This window comes from Microcaecilia unicolor, chromosome 6 (assembly GCF_901765095.1).
Source record: "Microcaecilia unicolor chromosome 6, aMicUni1.1, whole genome shotgun sequence".
In the NCBI taxonomy this organism is placed as follows: domain Eukaryota; kingdom Metazoa; phylum Chordata; class Amphibia; order Gymnophiona; family Siphonopidae; genus Microcaecilia; species Microcaecilia unicolor.
Window position 1 is genome coordinate 27,709,316 of NC_044036.1, and position 17,997 is coordinate 27,727,312.

The following is a 17,997-nucleotide window of genomic DNA, read 5'->3' on the forward strand; positions in this document are numbered from 1 at the left end:
ACAGGTACAAATCAAGGTAAGGTATACACATATGAGTTTATCGTGGGCAGACTAGATGGACCGTGCAGGTCTTTTTCTGCCGTCATCTACTATGTTACTATTTTGCAGGTTAATGTTCTTCATTGCAAGGCCTGGAGGCCAGTAACAGCCCCTGTTTGGCTCCCTAACTCTCTTCTCTCAGTAGTATACTCCCCACCCCACCTTGTCCAGATTTCTTTTTTGTGCTGGCACTGCCACCCAAATAACTGCTCTGTTTTACTCCAGGCTGTGGGGAGTATGAGTTATACAGCATCTCATGCTGTTTGAGAGTTTGTGAACAGTGAAGTTTGGACTGTGCTCGGATCAAGCTCACAGACAGCCACATGATGCTGGAAAAAAATACAGAACTGTCCCAGAGGTAGCGGTTGCAGCAAGACTCTGGGAAAGGTCAGTGGCATGAATAAACAGAGGGAAGACCAGCTCAGAGGGACTGGGGACAGGATGATAGCAGGTAGCTGTGAAGGGGGGGGGGGGGGCTGGTCTGACTGGGACTGAGGGAAAGAGTCAGGAGAATCTAACGTCATTTAATTTTTTCATATTGCTCTGAGTGCCTGAGCAGCCAGACTGGGTACATCATTGGAGGATCCCCCCCCCCCCCCCCTCCAGATATCCTGACACTACCCATTTTATCCAACAGTGGCCCTGACTCTCACATTGAAGTTTTTCTGCAATGCTAGGCGATTTTATGGTGGAGGTTTTTGTACAGAGGCAGAGCTTATTCACCAGATCTGCCTGACTAATTTTTAAACATAATACTGTTTAGATAAGTGGTAATAAAATGATTTCCATATCAAACATATATACGGCAAGTGACCGACTCACCTGCAAATGCACAGTAGAGACTTCCCTCTCTGTCCCGCCCTCGTGTCAATACGTGATGATGTCAGAGGGCGGAACAGAGAGGGAGTCGGAGTCACTGTCGGACGCTGCCGCCTGGAAACGAACATCACGCGCACCACCCTCCCCCCCCCCATCGCCGCTGCCACTCCCGCCCCCCTCCTGCCTGCCTGCTGCACTTTCACACTGAGGTGAGAGGTGCTGTCAGGTATGTGCAGGGGGCCTGGCACGGAAGGGGGCGGGAGCAGCAGCAAGGAGGGTAGCTGGAAATCTCTCCCGTTTTAACGGGCTTAACGGCTAGTATTAATATAAAGGCCACATGGGGGGGGGGGGGTGTAAAAGTCCATGACCTTAAGCGTCAGGAGCTGTGGGGCAAGCCCTGTGGAGAAACCACCCCCACCTTTCCTGATCTCTCTTCCATTAAAATTCCAGATGAATTTGAGGCTTATTGTAGTAACTGTAAATGTCGGTAGATAAAGACATGCACACCCCTTCCAGTCTTCCCAACAAGGTGACCAGAGTTCAGTCTGGCATGCTGCACATTTTCTACTTTGATTATAAACTAGTATACTTAATTTATCTCTCCCTGTCAATTTTGGGCACAGACTATAGAAGTCTGCTCAGCACCAGTCCTACTTCCCAACTACTGGAGTTGCTGTCAAAGCTCACTCCAGCTATGAGGTCATTTAAGTTTTGCTTTAATTGGATTCCACCCTTTTTCTATATAGTGTTCCTCTGTGTTTATACCATGCATACTTGAATTCAGTCACTATTTTCATCTTTACAATCTGTGAAAGTTCCCCATATTGTTCCTAAGTCTCCTACCCTGCAACCGCAACTCATGATCTCTAGTTCTACCACTTTCCCATCTTTTGGCAAAGACTAGTTTCTACATTGATACCTTTTTTTTTTTTTTTTTTAACTGTTTATTGAAGCGTAACATACTCGTGCAAATACAAAACCAGATGGATAATAGAATTCAGCCCTGGCTGCGTTATACAGGCGTAAATTCTGGTAATGCTAGAGCCCCCCCTCCCCATTTAATTTGGCTTGTGTTAATTTAGTATAATCTGATTTTGTTTGTGTTTCCAAATGGAGTTAATGATTGGAAATTTTATAACATCAGTACATTAATACTTTTTAAGAATTTAAACATATCCCCCTGCCCCCCCTCTTTTCCTTGAGGGTTTACTTATTGAGGTCTTTGTCTCTCCACGTATGCCTTTTGGCACAAGCCATGTGTTATTTTTATCATCTTCCTCTGAACCACTTCATGTATTTTGGTGTCCTTATGACATGTCACCTCCATCTTCCTCCTTAGAGGAAAGAAGTTTTTTCAGAATTTGTTCACACGCCCCCTGTTATGATTCTGCCGGTTTGGCTGAGGGGGAGGGGGGGACGTCTCTTCTGATTGGCTGCCAGGGGTTGTGCTGACTCAGGGGATAGTACTTTAGCCTGCAGCTGAAGAGTTTCTCTGCTTTTGCTTGGTGGTAACAGGAAAGCCTGATAGTTTTCTCTCAGAACGTGCTCTAGGTTCTGACAGGGATCTGTGTTGTATTAGAGTATTCTTTTCCTTCCCTCTGGGTTAGCTGCTGCTGTGTGTGTGTGGGGTAGCTCTGTATCAGGGTCAGCTGCTGGTTTGTTTAGTGGGGGCTGGGCATTGCTGGGCTGAGTGAGAGCCTTCTCCTTTGTTTGTTTTAAGGATTTCTTTTCCCAGTGTCCCGGCCTGCTGGCTCAGTGAGTTTAACCCTTTGTGTACTGTGTGTATTGTATTCCTGCCTTTGCCAGTGTGTTTGTTGGATGGGCCCCGCTCCCTCTCGGGAGGGGGGGAGGGGAAGCGTTCTCTCTGATTGTTTGTTGATTTATGGCACTCTCTCTCTGCTGGCTCTACAAGCTTAACCCTTTGTGTTCTGTGTGCCTCTGTCTACAGTGGGTTTGAGGCAAAGGCTTTCTGCCTTCCTTTTGTGTCCGGTTCCTCTGGCTTCTGCCTGGGGCTCCTACCCTGGTGGGGGGGGGGGGGTTGCTGTGCTAGTTCTCCTGTCCTCCGCTAGTCCCCTGGGTGGGCGTGGCCCGATCTGGTCCTTTGTGTCCCCCCTCTGCCCTACTACTACTACTACTTAGCATTTCTATAGCGCTGCCAGGGTTACGCAGCGCTGTACAAGTTTAAACATGGGGAAGGACAGTCCCTGCTCAAGAGAGCTTACAATCTAAAGGTAAAAACTATGTAGTCAATTGCTGGTGTTCAGCGCGTGTCTGGCATCTTGGGGCCCTCTGGGTTCTTTCACCCCTCCCTGTGTGTGATTGGGTTCCAGTTCAGCTGTGAGGCTCGTACGGGTGGCTCTGTGTGCGTGGGTTCCGGTTCGGCCGCGAGGCCCGCCTGTATGCCTATTTCCCTTCTTCCTGAGGGACTGTGGGGAGGGGTAGCTTAGGGGGTATTGTGTAGCTGGGGTGTGCGGTGGTGGGTCGGTCTCCCCTTGGCCTGGGTCGGCGCCCTGCTGGCCTCGGCCAGGGCCCAAGGGCTCACGACCAACCCAACGGATTACACCCCCAGAATAAGCTATTCTTTGGAAACTTAGTAAAAATGTGGCTTCAAACTATGCAACGCTGAGGATACTGCTTTATAACTCTTAAAATAGTTTGAGGGTACATGACACCCACACCATACAGATATCTCCATTTCTTTGGTAAGCTGCCCTAAGTGATAACCCACCCAAATTTCACAATAATGTTGGAAAGGGGTTTTGGAATTGGCTCATTCCTTGTTCAGTAGTAACTTGAGGCAAGTTGCATTCAGATACACTAGGTAATTTCCCTGGTTCTGAAGACTTTAGTCTGTATGTGCCTGAGGCAGTGGAGAGTTAGGTGACTTGCCCAAGATCACAAGGCGCTAGAGGCTGACTAAGTTTCGGTTTTGGCACTGAAACTGGCCTCAGATCTGAGTTCTGGTTTCAGTGGAAAATGCAAGTACATTTTTGGCTGAAACACTTCCCCCACCCCCCAAGCAGAGACTTGGCGCAGACAGGGTGTGCAGGTCCTCTCGGCAGCCATTTTGATGGCGGAACTGGCGGGGGCAGGAGTGATTGGGATAGCTCCTGCCCCAAAGAGGCCACATGGTCACCAGGGAAGTTAAAGGTAGGCCCTGGGGAGCCTTCAAGTGGATGGGAGGCTGGCTCAGCGGCACCTGCACTCCAGGAAGGTGGAGCAGGGCGAGTGACTGGCCCAGTCTCTATGGGGCTGGGGCAGTGGATAGTGGTTGCACTCGGTCTCTTCAGGGGAGGGGGGGGGGGGGTTTGCTGGGGGGGGGGGGGAGGTGCAGTTTTCGGGTTTGGTGTTTGTTGAAACAGAGAATCCCAGTTTTGGTTGGCCTCTACAAGGAGCTGCAGTGGACTTGAACTGGGCTTCTGTGGTTGTCAGCCCAGTGCTCTGCTACTTCTCCACTCCCATGCACCTGCAAGCACCCTTATTTATGTTTGTTTATGGTTTTATCCTGTATCCTGTGCGCTTTGCATGCTCATTGGATATCTGTTTCATTATTCCAGCACATGTGATGTGCTCACCTGAAACTCTCTCTGTCCTAGTACAGGAAAGAAACAATTTGTGGATTATATCTTATTCAGATGATTAGTAGCTTGAGCCTATCCAGAGGATTCAGATGATAGTAACTTGAACCTAGTCATAGGACTCGGGTCATATGGCAAGATCTTAATGTGGTTGGTAGCCTGGCAATTGGGCTCCACTTTATCCTCTTCCCTACCTCCATTCTCCCTCCCCCCCCCCCCCCCTCAAATTCTGCATGATTATGCATATAAGAATTGTTGCCCATATAGCTGCAAGAATTGGAGCTTATTAAGGCTTTGGGAACCTTCCGATGAAGTGGACTCTTGTCCTGGAGAGCTTTTAATAAACTTCGTATCATGACATTTCCCCTCTTTCACTCTGCTTGTGCAACACAAGCTCTGTTACTGTTTAACTGTTGTGAGGAGAGGATACAAATTCAGTTCAGAAGATTAACCAAAGGTTAGTAGGAGCAAGGCAACTATTTTTTTTTTTCTTTTACAAAGTAAAGCAAGAGCATTGTACAGAGGTTTTTCTCACCTATGTTCAGCAGACAAACCCCCAAACAGAATGAGCTGATATCAAAGGTTACACTGGAGACTTTATCCTCCAGTATGAGGATTAAAAACGTTCACAAACCGTTGGTTCCTTTTTTGGAGGGGGAGGGGGGAGTTGCCGTTCAGTTGCAATAATGCACACAAACAGGCTTCTGTGCACATTTGTAATAATTTAACTTACAAACGGCATCAGAGTGGCAAGGATACACATTCTACACTTTTGTGTCGTTTTCCTTTGTCTTTTACATTTTTTTCAGACTTTTTTCTTTTTTGTTACATTTGTACCCCGCGCTTTCCCACTCATGGCAGGCTCAATGCGGCTTACGTAGGACAATGGAGGGTTAAGTGACTTGCCCAGGAGCTGCCTGTGCCTGAAGTGGGAATCGAACTCAGTTTCTCAGTTCCCCAGGACCAGAGTCCACCACCCTAACCACTAGGCCACTCCTCCACTCCCATTTTCCCCCATTTTCCTTCTACTCCCTGCAGCCTCCCTCCTATGTCATCAACAGACCTGAGCTATGGCATGGCTAACTGGTAATGTCCACTTTTGTCTCTGCCAGGATCCTGCTGTTCCCAGTACTACACCAAGTGCTGAAATTTTGGCAGCTGGGGAGTTTTCTAGCTTAGTATTGGATTGCTTAATCCTGGGAACTAAAGGGTAGTCCAGACCAGATTAACCTGTCATGTGCTGTTCCTCTTATAACTGCATTAGAATTCAGCCCTGTCACTGAAGCTGCTGTAATCTGACCAAGATGAGTTTAAAGAACTCTAGTTTGAAAAGTCTGAGTAAGCAGCGAGACCCTCGGTGTTAATGTGAGGTCCATTGTATGTGCCACACAGTATAAGGCTTGGTAAATGCTATGGCAGTTCACGTTACTTGATAGAAGGCTTCAAAAATGAAATAGTTTTTCAACTTTTTTTAGTCTAGTTCATTCTGGAAACTGGCCCTATAAGATCACTGTCTTTTGGTTCCCCTAGTAATTTTTAAAGGGGAGTCATGGATTTGTCAAACTTCTTCCACAGACAGTGTCCAGTGACCCTTGATGTATACTTTGCATGTGCCCTTGAAATCCTCAGCCTTTAGAATCCCTTTCTATTCTTTCCAATCCCAAGAGAAGCTAGAAAGAATTTGTACCACAGAAAGGCGGTATATCAAACCAATGACTTTTTCGCCATTATACAAAAGGAGTTGAGAATGACCATCTGCCTGTGGAGGCTAAATAGCTTTCCAAACATTTAACAGCATGGCATGGGGTGAAGGGGGGGCAACTGCGAACAGTTTGGCACTTTGGCCCAGTCTAGTCGATTTTGCAGAAAAATAAGCCCCCCCCCCCCCCCCCCAAAAAAAGTCTCTGGTTTTCTGTGGGAGAAATAGTTCCAGCTTCTACAGCACAGAGACTCAGGAGCATAGTTTGGTACTTTGGCCCAGTCTAGTCAATTTGCAGAAAAATAAGCCCCCCCCCCCCCCCCCCCCCCCCGAAAAAATAAGTCTGTGGGAGAAGCAGATTCAGCTTCTACAGCATAGAGACTTAGGGACATAGTTATCTGTGTGGACTACTGTTAAAGATGCAGGGACGGACTGACCACTCGAGCAACCGGGCAGTGCCTGAGGGCCCAGAGGCTCTGCCTGGATGCCCGCCGTGCTCCCCACTCCCACACAAATACACTCATGCCGCAACCACCGCTGCTGCACAAAAACAGAAAAAAAAGATTGCGGAGCCGCACTGTTCCTGCTCGCTGCTGCCGGTCCCGCATTCCTCTGACAACTTCCTGTTCCGGAGCAGAGCCGGTCAGCCGCGAGTGTGAACAGTGTGCCCCGCTATCTTTTAATTTTTTTATTTATTATAAATTTTTTCTATTTTTGCCAGCAGTTCAGAAACAGCAGCAATGGTGGCCGTGGTAGGGGAGGTATTGGGTGGGAGTGGGGAGAGCCTGATGCGCCAGTGGTAGTGGGGGTGTCCGGTTGGGGGGGGGGGGGCTGAAAAAAAGACTGAAACGCTGGCTGGAGTGGGGAGGGGTAACAGATGCCGGATGGAAAGGAGAAGAAATGGGACAGATGGAAAGAGAGAGAGGAGGGACAGACACTGGATGAAGGGAAGAAAGGGGGTAGAAGCTGGATGGAAGGGGGAAAGCGCATCAGATGTTGGATGGAACTGAGGGGAGAGAGGGGCCTGAGTGGATGGAAGTGAGAGAGAGGGTCCAGATGGAGGAGGGAGAAACAGAGACTCTGGATGGAATTGAAGAGAGAGAAAGGTCAGATGCTGGATGGAAAGGAGGGAGAGAGGGGGCAGGAGCTGGATGAAAAGAGGGAGAGGAGGGGGCAGACGCTGGACGGGAAGGGGAGAAAGAGGGGACAGACACTGGATGGAAAGAGAGGGAGCAGATGCTGGATGGAAAGGGGGGGAGAGTTAAGAGATCGAGGAAAAGAAACTGGGACCAACACAATTAGAAAAAAGTAAACGGCAAGGACAAAGGTAGGAAAAATGAATTTTATTTTTAGTTTAGTATAAAGTAGTGTGGTAGCTGTGTTAATAAATACAAAAAATGGAAATAAGGTAATATCTTTACTGGACTAATTTTAATAAATTTTTGACTAATGTTTGGAGACCAAACCCTCCTTTCCCATGTCAGAACAGAATACCGTAACAGCAGTATACTGTCCTGACCTGAGGAAAGAGGTTTTGGCCTCTGAAAGCTAATTGAAAAATGTATGTAGTCCAATAAAATATCATATTTTCCATTTTTTGTTTTATTTGTATTTAACCTATAGTATAGTGATTGAAATATGTCAGTTTTGGAAATTTGCATCTGCGGGCGGGGGAATAGCAGCAGCGCAGTGGGCAGGAAAGAACCGGGTTAGTGGGGGCAGCGGTAGGGGGACCCAGACCGCTCTGTCAGCCCCTGTAAAGATGGTTGTTTTCCCTCTAATACTCAGAGGCTCATTTTCAAAGCACTTAGCCTCCCAAAGTTCCATAGAAACCTATGTAACTTAGCCTCCCAAAGTGCTTTAAAAATATGCCTCATACTATTTTAGCGCAGGTTACATTAGTAATAACCTAGGTGAACAGTAAAATGCATCTTAACAGTAAATCACGTTAACTTCCCCCTTAATACAATGAAATATTAGAGAATTGGGAGAGGTAGTTTGAAAGGAATAAGTCCCTGATATATCTCCAGAGCTATCCCCCCTCTTCCATTGCCCCAAACTCCAGAGCTACCACCTACAAACTGTCCTACTCCAAAACTAATCCCCTATCCCCAAACTATGCCTGCCTCCACAACTCTGCCCCCCCCCCCACCAAAATGACTCATCCACAGCTATCTGTGCGTCACCATTTTACCATCTCAGTACCCCCCCCCCCTAGCTACCTCCTCTCTCCAAAACGTAACCCTATAAAACCCTTTAATCTCCGTGAACAGTCATCCCTCCTCTCTAATTCAGACACAGGCAACACAACTGCACATACACACATGCTGAGTTGTTGGAAAGAATTTAATGTGTTATGCTCAACGTGCTTTCCCCACTTGTTCTTTGGCCAATTCAGCTCAGTTGAAATTTCAGTAAAGTCAAGAGTAAATTCTGGTGTCCTTGAGCATTTGTAAAGATGCCCTGCCACTTGTTAATGCCTCTGATCACTGGCCTTACTCTCTCTACTTATTCTGAGGAAACTCACATCAAACATTGATTTCTATAATTCTTATATATAATTTCCATGTGTTGAAGCAAACTGCATCAGTGACCATACTACTCTCAAAGGAAAAGAAGCTCTGTAAAATGTTGGAATATTGTTTTTTTTTTTTTTAGGTTGTTTTTTCTTATCTTGTTCCTGTCAGTTTATCTTCCAGTTTGTCTCTATTCTTTTTTATCCACCTTATATCCTCTAAATATCAAAATGTTTACATGAATACCAGTGACCGTACTACTCTCAAAGAAAAAAGTTCTGTGAAATGTTGACACATTTGTTTTTGTTAGGTTGGTTTTTCTTATCTTGTTCCTGTCAGTTTATCTTCCATAAGTACATAAGTATTTCCATACTGGGACAGACCAAAGGTCCATCAAGCCCAGCATCCTGTTTCCAACAGTGGCCAATCCAGGTCACAAGTACCTGGCAGAAACCTAAATAGTAGCGGGAATATTGTGGGATATAAAATAAACCTCAAAGAGTAGCAAGATTCTAGAATTCTAAAGAATAACAAGATTCCAAGCAGAATTTCAAAGTGTAGCAACATTATATGTAGAACCCCAAAGAGTAGCAAGATTCTATTCAGAATCCCAAGTACATAAGTTTTGCCATACTGGGACAGACCGAAGGCCCATCAAGCCCAGCATCCTGTTTCCAACCGTGGCCAATCCAGGTCACAAATACCTGACAAGATCCCAGTTTGTCTCTATTCCTTTTTATCCACTTTATCTCCTCTAAATGCCAAAATGTTTACATGAATACCAAAATGTTCATGAAGTTGTATACAACTTTTTATTGCATTTTGCTTAAATTTTTTCAGTGTTGCCTATGAAACATTCGTTTTTTGCCTGCTTGCCTGCAAATGCAAGTCATTGCAGTACCAGCAGTGGACACAGGGTGCCAGTATCTTTTATTCTCTGAGGACAAGCAAGCCGTTATTCCCACATGTGGGTGATGTCATCCAACGGAGCCCCAATGCTGGAAATGCCTCAAGAGTTACTACAGAGATGTTGTTTCTAACATTCCTTTACGTTTGCAGTTACCAAACATTAGGGGCCCTGTTTACTAAGCAGCATTATAGGCAAGTTAGTGTTTTTAACATGCGTTAATGTACGCGCCTACAATATCCCTATAGGCATGCGCTAATTGTAGGCGCGTTAAAAACACTAACGTGCCTTAGTAAACAGGACCCTAGGTAATGTTACAGAAAAGATAAGGAGCTTCAACTGTGAAAGACTGAGACTCGTGGAGAAATGGCAGTAGAAAAGAGTGAGGTTTAAAGCTAGGAAGGTTTATTTCTACCTAATACAGCTTGCAAGCTTTATCCACAATCTTAGCTTATCTTGTTTGCACTTCTGTGTTGACTGAGTGTTGTGTGCAGAGGGGACAGATCTTGTCTATAATCACATTTATTTTTTTTCCTGTCTTGCTGTAGGACACCACGGATTCATGCAGTTCCCACCCACGCAGCGGTGGATGTAAAGAACTTTAAGGCTCACCTTGTTTTCAAAGAGATTGAGAAGAAACTGGAAGAGGTAAGAAGGCATATAGTCACTCTAATCTAAATTATGTGTGTGTGTGTATATATATTATATATATACTAGTAAAAAAGGCCCGTTTCAGAAAGCAATGAAATGGGCGCTAGCAAGGTTTTCCACGATCAGCGCGATCGCCGGTATCCGAGTCCTGCTCCCCGCTCCCACGTGCTGCAGCGTGCGCGCGAGCTTATCACCTACCTGACAATGTCCTATGGTATCGGCTGCAGGAGAGGAGGACGCAGACCCGCTCCGTTCAGATTCCTGGGCAGGGGGAGGAGTAGGGAAACATGCTCCACGTGTTTCCCTACTCCTCCCCCTCCACATTGGACACTCGCGGCTCCTCCCCTGTCCCTGATGTTTCCTTACTCTTCCACCTCCACATTGGACACTCGTGGCTCCTCCCCTCTCCCTGACGTCACGTTCTACTCCATGAAGGACACCACCACCAGAAGCCACCAGGCAGCCTCAGAACGTTGGAGGTGAGCTTTATTATATATGATAGTTGAATAGGACAAAATATATTTCCAGACTGTTCTTCGTAGAGCACTTATAGTAGAGCAGGCCAGATCCCTAAATCCGTGCTCCGGACCAGCAGTGCAGAGTGGGACCCACTTCAGATTCTCCAGCAGAAGAAGCAGATAATTGTCAACGTACCCATGGGCACGCTAATGTTAGATCACTTACAGCTGATCAGAGGTGATAGATTCCAAAGTGCCTCCTCACTTGGGGAGGGCACCATGTGCAGATAGTGTAGCACAAGCCCCATTCTCTAATTGGTGGCTGTGCCTGTACATTCAGGGCTCTTTTTTTTTTATGTTAAATCATTTTTATTGGTGGTAACATCACTTGTACAGCTGTTCAAATAAAAGCAAACAGAACACACAACATTTCAACAGTACTAACAATATCATCTAACAGTTTTCATTTTATCCCCTCCACCTCCCACCCCCTCCCTTCCCGCATCCAACACTCCCCCACACTCAAATCGGAGGGTCGTGCACCCTAACCCCCTAACCCCTCCGATTCTAAAGCACAAGCCTAACCCTCTCCCCTCTAATCCCTCCCAATACACTCCCCCCAACCCCTCTATCTCCCCCCCCCCCCCCCCCCCCCCAGGGAGTCACCATGATGTACCAATCAGCAATTCAAAATCCTGCTGCGTGCCACTGGGGTCAAAGAATCCCAGAAGGGTGCCCACCGTCTACAGAAGGCATCACCTCTAGGTGAGGCTAGGTCCCCCACCCCCCTACGCTCTAGTGCACACAAAGAAATCATCCTAGACCTCCACTGCTGGAGAGTTGGGGGCTCTGCTACTATCCATTGATGAAGTATAACTTTCTTGCCCATAAGGGTCGCTCTCTTCAAGAAGGGTTTAAGCCCCACTGCTCCAGGCGTCAGCAGCTTGAAGAGATCAAATAACTGAGAGGCATGGGGCTTCCAGTTCACTCCCCAAATAACCGACACATGCCTAGCCACCCGCCTCCAAAATCCAGGACACACGGGCACTGCCAAAACATGTGCCCAAGGCCCGCCGGGGAGTGGGCACACTTCGCACAAGTGTCATCTATCCGCATTGCCGCCCTCATCGCCCTATGCGGGGAAAAATACATGCGCATTACAAATTTGTAGAGAGTTTCTCTCAGCGTCACATTCTCTGTCACCCTGGGAATATTCAACACATAAGTCTTTAGTTGTTCCCCCCGAAGTTTCAGGGTTAACTCATTATTCCAATGGGTTGCTAATTTTTCATAATCTACCTCACCCAGCTGCTCTCTCAAGCGCGCATGATAATACTTTAGGGGGACTGCCAATTGTGCATCTAGGGCAAACACCTCCAAGAACCTTTCCCACACCGCTAATTTCAAGGAGTCGGGGGGGATTGACCGGACATAATGGCAGAGCTGATGCCAAGCGAAGAAATCTCCCACCCCCCTTCCAAATTCCAACCGCCAGGCTCCCAACGTCTTCTTTTTGCCATCTTCTGAATACAACTGATGCAAATAATGTGCCCCTCTGGCTCTCCAAGCCACAAATTGAGCTGAACTCGAGCCCGGTGGGAAATCAGGATTACCCTGTAACGGTAACAAGGGTGAGAACCTCGACGAGAGCCCAAAAAGGCGACTCACCCACCTCCAGGCCCGTCGCAATGGTAATAACAAAACTGCATAAGGCTCAGGTATCTTATATTCACACGGCCGGGCATGTAGCCACGCACTAAAATGTATCGGTTGCAATAGTCGCTGTTCTTCCCCCGAAAGGGTAAAGTGATTCGTACCTCTGAGCCAGTCAGATATGTGCCTCATGTTCCCGGCAACAGACAACAACTTAACATTTAATAAGCCCCAGCCCCCCTGGCCCCTAGGTCGATAAAGCTGCGCTGCCGCCATCCGTGACCGCTTCCCCTGCCAGATACAACGCGCCACCAATTGAGTCACTAGTCTTTCATCCTTCCTACTGAGCAATATAGGCACCGTTTGCAAGATATAAGTCCACTTGGGCACCAACACCATATTATACAGTGCCACTCTACCCAGGCTCGACAACGGCAGCGATTGCCACACCCCAAGAGAGGCCCTCGTAGTGACACGCAGAGGCTCGACATTCAGCTCATAGAGCTTAGTCAAATCTCTTGGTATCCACACCCCCAAGTATTTTAATGGGCCCGACGTCCAAGACAATGGAAACTCTCCCTCCCACCCGGTCCGTATATGGTCCTGTACCGGGAATGCTGCTGATTTTTGTAGGTTAAGAGTAAAGCCAGAGGAATAACTAAACTCTTCAATTTCACTGAGAAGGGCCGAGATCGACTGCCTGGGCTGTGTCAAGGTCACCAAAATATCATCTGCAAACGCTAGTGTTTTCAGTGGGAATGTTGAGAAATTCACCCCTGCAACGTCCACGTTGCTCTGGATATATCGCAATAAAGGCTCCAGGTATAAAAGAAACAATAAAGGGGATAGGGGGCATCCCTGCCTAGTACCACAGGACACTTCAAAAGGGGCTGTACATGTTCCATTTACCACCAAAGACCCTCTTGGTTTTTCATAAAGCACCTCCACTGCCTTCCGGAACCATCCAGTAATCCCAATATGGTCAAGCACCGCAAACATATAATTCCAACGCACTTTGTCAAATGCCTTTTCGGCATCTAGACTGACCAAAAGCAAAGGCTCGTTAACAACATGGCTCCGCGCAATAGCCAGACACACCTTCCTCACATTCACTGAAGAATGACGTCCCCTGACAAACCCCACCTGCCCTTCCCCAATCAGCGAAGGCATATGTAATGCTAACCTATCTGCTAAGACTCTGGCCAGGATCTTCAGATCAACGTTTATCAGGGAGATCGGCCTGTAAGAGCCAGGTAAGTCCGCCGGTTTGCCTGGCTTAGGAATCAGAGAGATCAGAGCGTCGTTTGAAAACCCGGGGAATGAACCCTGTTGCAGCGAAGCTTCAAAAAAATCGAGTAGCGGGACAGCAACTTGCGGAAACATACACTGAAAAAACTCAGCCGAGTATCCGTCTGGCCCCGGCGCCATGCCTCTCCTTAGCGTCTTAACCACTCGCTGAATCTCATTTCCCCTTAAAGGCGCATTCAATTGGGCAACAACCGAAGCCGAAAGACAGGGAATTCCCGAATTCTCAAGATAATCACTCATGGAAGGCCCCTCCTGGGGGTCCGGCGACGCATACAAAGCCGCGTAATAGTCATAGAACAACTGCGCTATCTTTGAGGTCTGAGTTTCCCTCCGTCCATTAGGGCCCATTAGAGATGACACAAAACGATTACCCCCCCCAGGTTTTGACAAGCCGCGCTAACAGTCTACCCGATTTATTCCCAAACCGATGGAATCTAAAAGAACGGTAAAACAGATGTTTTTTAGTACGTTCATGGATTAGGGCATTTAAAGCCACCAAGGCCGATAGCATCTGCTCTCGAGTCTGCGCCGAAGGAGTTGCCATATAAACCCGTTTGGCCTCCTGATATACCCTCTCCAACCGGACCAGTCCCTGAGAGAGACGCCTGGATCGCGCGCACATGTATGCTATAATGTCCCCGCGTAACAGCCTTAGCCGTTTCCCAGTATAATCTCGCATCAGAAGTATGGCAGGCATTCGCATCCGCAAACAATGACCATTTTTTCTGGAGATAATCCTTAAAGTTCTCATCCTCCACCAAATAGGAGGGGAATCGCCACAACCGTCGTCGCAACCGAGCCTCTCCAAGATCCATGTCTACCCAAATAAGTGTGTGGTCCGAAATCGCCATCGGGCCAATCTCCGACTGTACTACCTGCGAGAAAAGAGGGGCAGACACCAAGATATAATCCAGTCTGGACCACGTGCCGTGCGCCCGTGACAAATGCGTGTAATCGCGCGCGTTGGGATTGCACAACCGCCACGGGTCCACCAAGTTTAAGGCTTGACATAAATAAGGCAAACCCTTCCCTACTCCCATTACCGTCCCCACATTTGGGCCTGAACGATCCTGTTGCACATCCAGCACCTGATTGAAGTCTCCCACTACCACCCAAGGCACCTCCGCATGCTGTATTCCTAGGCGCACTAGGTGTTGGAAGAACGAATGATAAAAATCTTGCCCCATAACGTTCATTCGCAACAAAATGTAACGCCCATTCCTATCACTTTCCACCACTTGAGCGTGGCATTGCAAGCTCTTATGTATCAACACAGCCACCCCCCCCTTTTTACCCTTAGCTGATGCAAAGAAGCAGTCCCCCACCCAACGCTGTTTTAACTTTAAATGCTCTACATCAGAGAGTTTGGTCTCTTGTAAACAAGCCAGGGAGACATTGTGACGCTGGAGAGTAGTTAGTATTTTTGTACGTTTAATTGGGGAGGTGATACCACACACATTCCAAGAAATTAATCGTGGCACCGGTAACTTATCCAGGATCCCTACTCATTGCTTTAAGCAAGGTCCATTACCTTATAGAGTTAGAAACTCCCAGACGCCCAGCCTTCGCCCAGAAGTCCGCAACCCCAGGACACTCCCAGGAGACCGCTCCCACCCCAGCAACACACTCATCAGCATACCATTCCCCATTGGCCACCATGGAACTCCCTATACCTAACCTCCCTCCCCCCCCCTCACAACCCCCCACCCTCCCTCCCCTTCCCCACCAACTCCCAGTTCCATTCTTCTCCATGTCCCCATAGAGAAGCCTGTCTGTGATCACGTAATGACACCTAGAGAAGTCCCATCCTCTCTTATAATTCTACCCCACACACATTCCTCACCTAACACTCCCCCCTCCTATTACCTACTCACACCTTAACAAGTCCTAGACACTATCCCACCACTCACCCTTCCATCTTCCATACTAAAGCTCTTCATCCCCACTGATTAACGCCCCTCCATAAACCACCCACCACAATTCCAGAACCGTGTTGCACAACCAAACATTAGCGGTTACATGCTTTTATTCCCAGATTCCTTTTATTTAAACATTTTCCAAAAACCTTAAACAACAAAGGGAGAAAGCCTGCTGTTCTACCCCAGAAGTTTAAAATCAACTGAGGAAGGGCGAGGGTGAGAGGGCAAAGACCCAAAGGGCTTAAGCTGACTCTTGCCCTTGCTTACTTTCCGTTACCCCATGTCCCCGCCCGCTCCCACACCCCAAACAATCCAGTCTTAGGAACCATGGTGTAGCCAATGAACAGGAACACCTGAACAGGCATGGTTTCAGTCTTATCTAGCCAAACATCCAACCCCTTTACCACCAACTCTTCAGGGTTAACTTGTTCCTCCGCGATCTCCCGCCACTGTCTCGGCCTCACCCAGCTTGATCATCTGCCGCGTGCTGCACAGGGACTCCATTTAGCCAGGCCATTGCACTCCCTGGTGTATCATGGGTGCGCCACTGACCATTATGCCACACTTTCAACACTGCGGGATAGCGGACTTGAAATTTATATTTCCTCTCGATCAAGCGAGAACAGACTTCAGAGTACTGGCGGCGCTTTGCCGCCAGCGCTGCAGAATAATCTTGGTATGCCCGCACTTGTACTCCCTCATAGGTAACCTCTTCCTTGTGTTGCCGGTAATATTGGAGGAATGCATCTTTCTGGGCTGAGTTGAGGAACTTGACAATCACTACTCTAGGGCGTCCTTCACCGGTTCGAGCAGCTCCCAAGCGATGTGCACGCTCAAGTTTCACCGGGTCTAGCTCCTCGTCTCGCGCAACCATCGGGCTCATCCAGCGTTCCAAGACCCGACGCAGAGATCTTTCGGGCACTGCTTCAGGAATACCCAGTATTCGAAGATTATCCCGGCGGGACCTGTTTTCAAGATCCTCTAACTTAGTTTGTTGTTCCGCCACCAGCTCCCGCAAGCGCGTCAGCTCCACACCATTCCCCTGGGCGCCATCCTCCAAATCGGACACGCGGCACTCCAATTCGCCGGTTCTCCGGGTTAATTCAGCCGTTATTTGCGAGATCCCCGCCAACTGCTCCGATAACTGTTGCAGTCGCGGTTCCAAGGCAAGCACTACCGCTTTGGTAAGTTCCGTGATCGCAGCCTCCGTGCAAGTGAGCTGCGGGGCCTGCCCTTGTTCCGCCATTTTATCTTCGGCAGTCCTGGAGCGTTCTGACCCTTTTTTTTGCTGATTTTGCGGCCATCCTGTTATATGAGGTAAGGTATTTGTCCATAAGACCCACCACTGCTCTACCGAGCCAAATTGCAGGTTAGGTGGGGGTTTTCAATTGCGATGTCAAAGGATGAGGATTAGGACCCTCGAGCAGGAGGCAAAGCACGTCTGTCTCCTCTCACTGCATCACGTGATCTCCACATTCAGGGCTCTTTAAAGCACTTTTCTAATGTTCACATTTCTGTGCCTCATGGTGAAGCTAATCACGAGTTCAGGGAGCAGAAGCAATTTTGATACTATACTTGCAAACTCGTTTTCCTAGTGAAATTCTTTGTATCTTGACTAGACTAAGCAGCCCACAGCAGGGACTCTGTCATTTATGGTTTATTTGCGCTTGATATACCGCCATACCTAACTGGTAGATAACAGCAGTTTACAAAATTAAAAACAAAAAGATAATGAGAAAGGAACTACAAATCGTGACAGGAAAGAATAGTCATATCATACTTGTAAATACCTAAGAGTAAGTAAACATGAGGGAAGGGCAAGCCAGGGTAAGGAAAGGAAAAAGGAACAAAATCATAAGGGCAACAGGGAATAGCCACTCCAACATAATTTAAAGAAAAGTCTTTTTTTAAAAGCCAAGTCTTCAATAAAAGTTTTAAACATTTTAAAAGATTGCTTAGATCGAATAGAGAGAGTAAGGGAATTCCACAACGAAGGGGAGACAAAATAGAAAGCACGGTGCTTGGCTGATTTCAAGTTGTGCATTTCTAGGACTGGGGAGAACGAGCCGGAAATCATTGAGAGCGGAGCAAACGAGCTGGGGAATTGAGATTTGATAAGTAAGGAGGGGCACCCATCTTAAGCCTTGAAGGTCAAGTGAGGAGCTTGAAAGTAACATGTTGTTCAACCAAAAGCCAATACATCTGCAGTAAAGGGGGGGGGCAGAAATAATGTGTTCAAACCTATGGGTGCGACAAAAGACAGTTAACAGTGTGTTCTGTACTAGTAGTGCTATAGAAATAAGCAGGTGAAGCAACAACTGAAGGTTTGAGTGAGATACAGCTGGAGCACAATGTGATAAAAAGACAAGAAACATTTTGAGAGGCTCTGCTGCTCGAATGAGGGGTGTCCAATGTGTATGTGAAAAATCTCTGTTTTAGAATCACAGAAT

At 47.5% G+C, this 17,997-nt stretch overlaps 1 protein-coding gene across 2 annotated transcripts in view; it reads left to right on the forward strand.

Moving 5' to 3' along the window:
• Positions 1-17,997, forward strand: part of SCP2 (sterol carrier protein 2) — a 134,032-nt gene that overhangs the window by 106,819 nt on the left and 9,216 nt on the right. For both annotated transcript variants that reach the window (XM_030205581.1, XM_030205580.1), the window contains one exon: positions 10,107-10,206. In XM_030205581.1, coding sequence (XP_030061441.1) covers positions 10,107-10,206 — 100 coding nt within the window. The remainder of the gene's footprint in view (positions 1-10,106; positions 10,207-17,997) is intronic.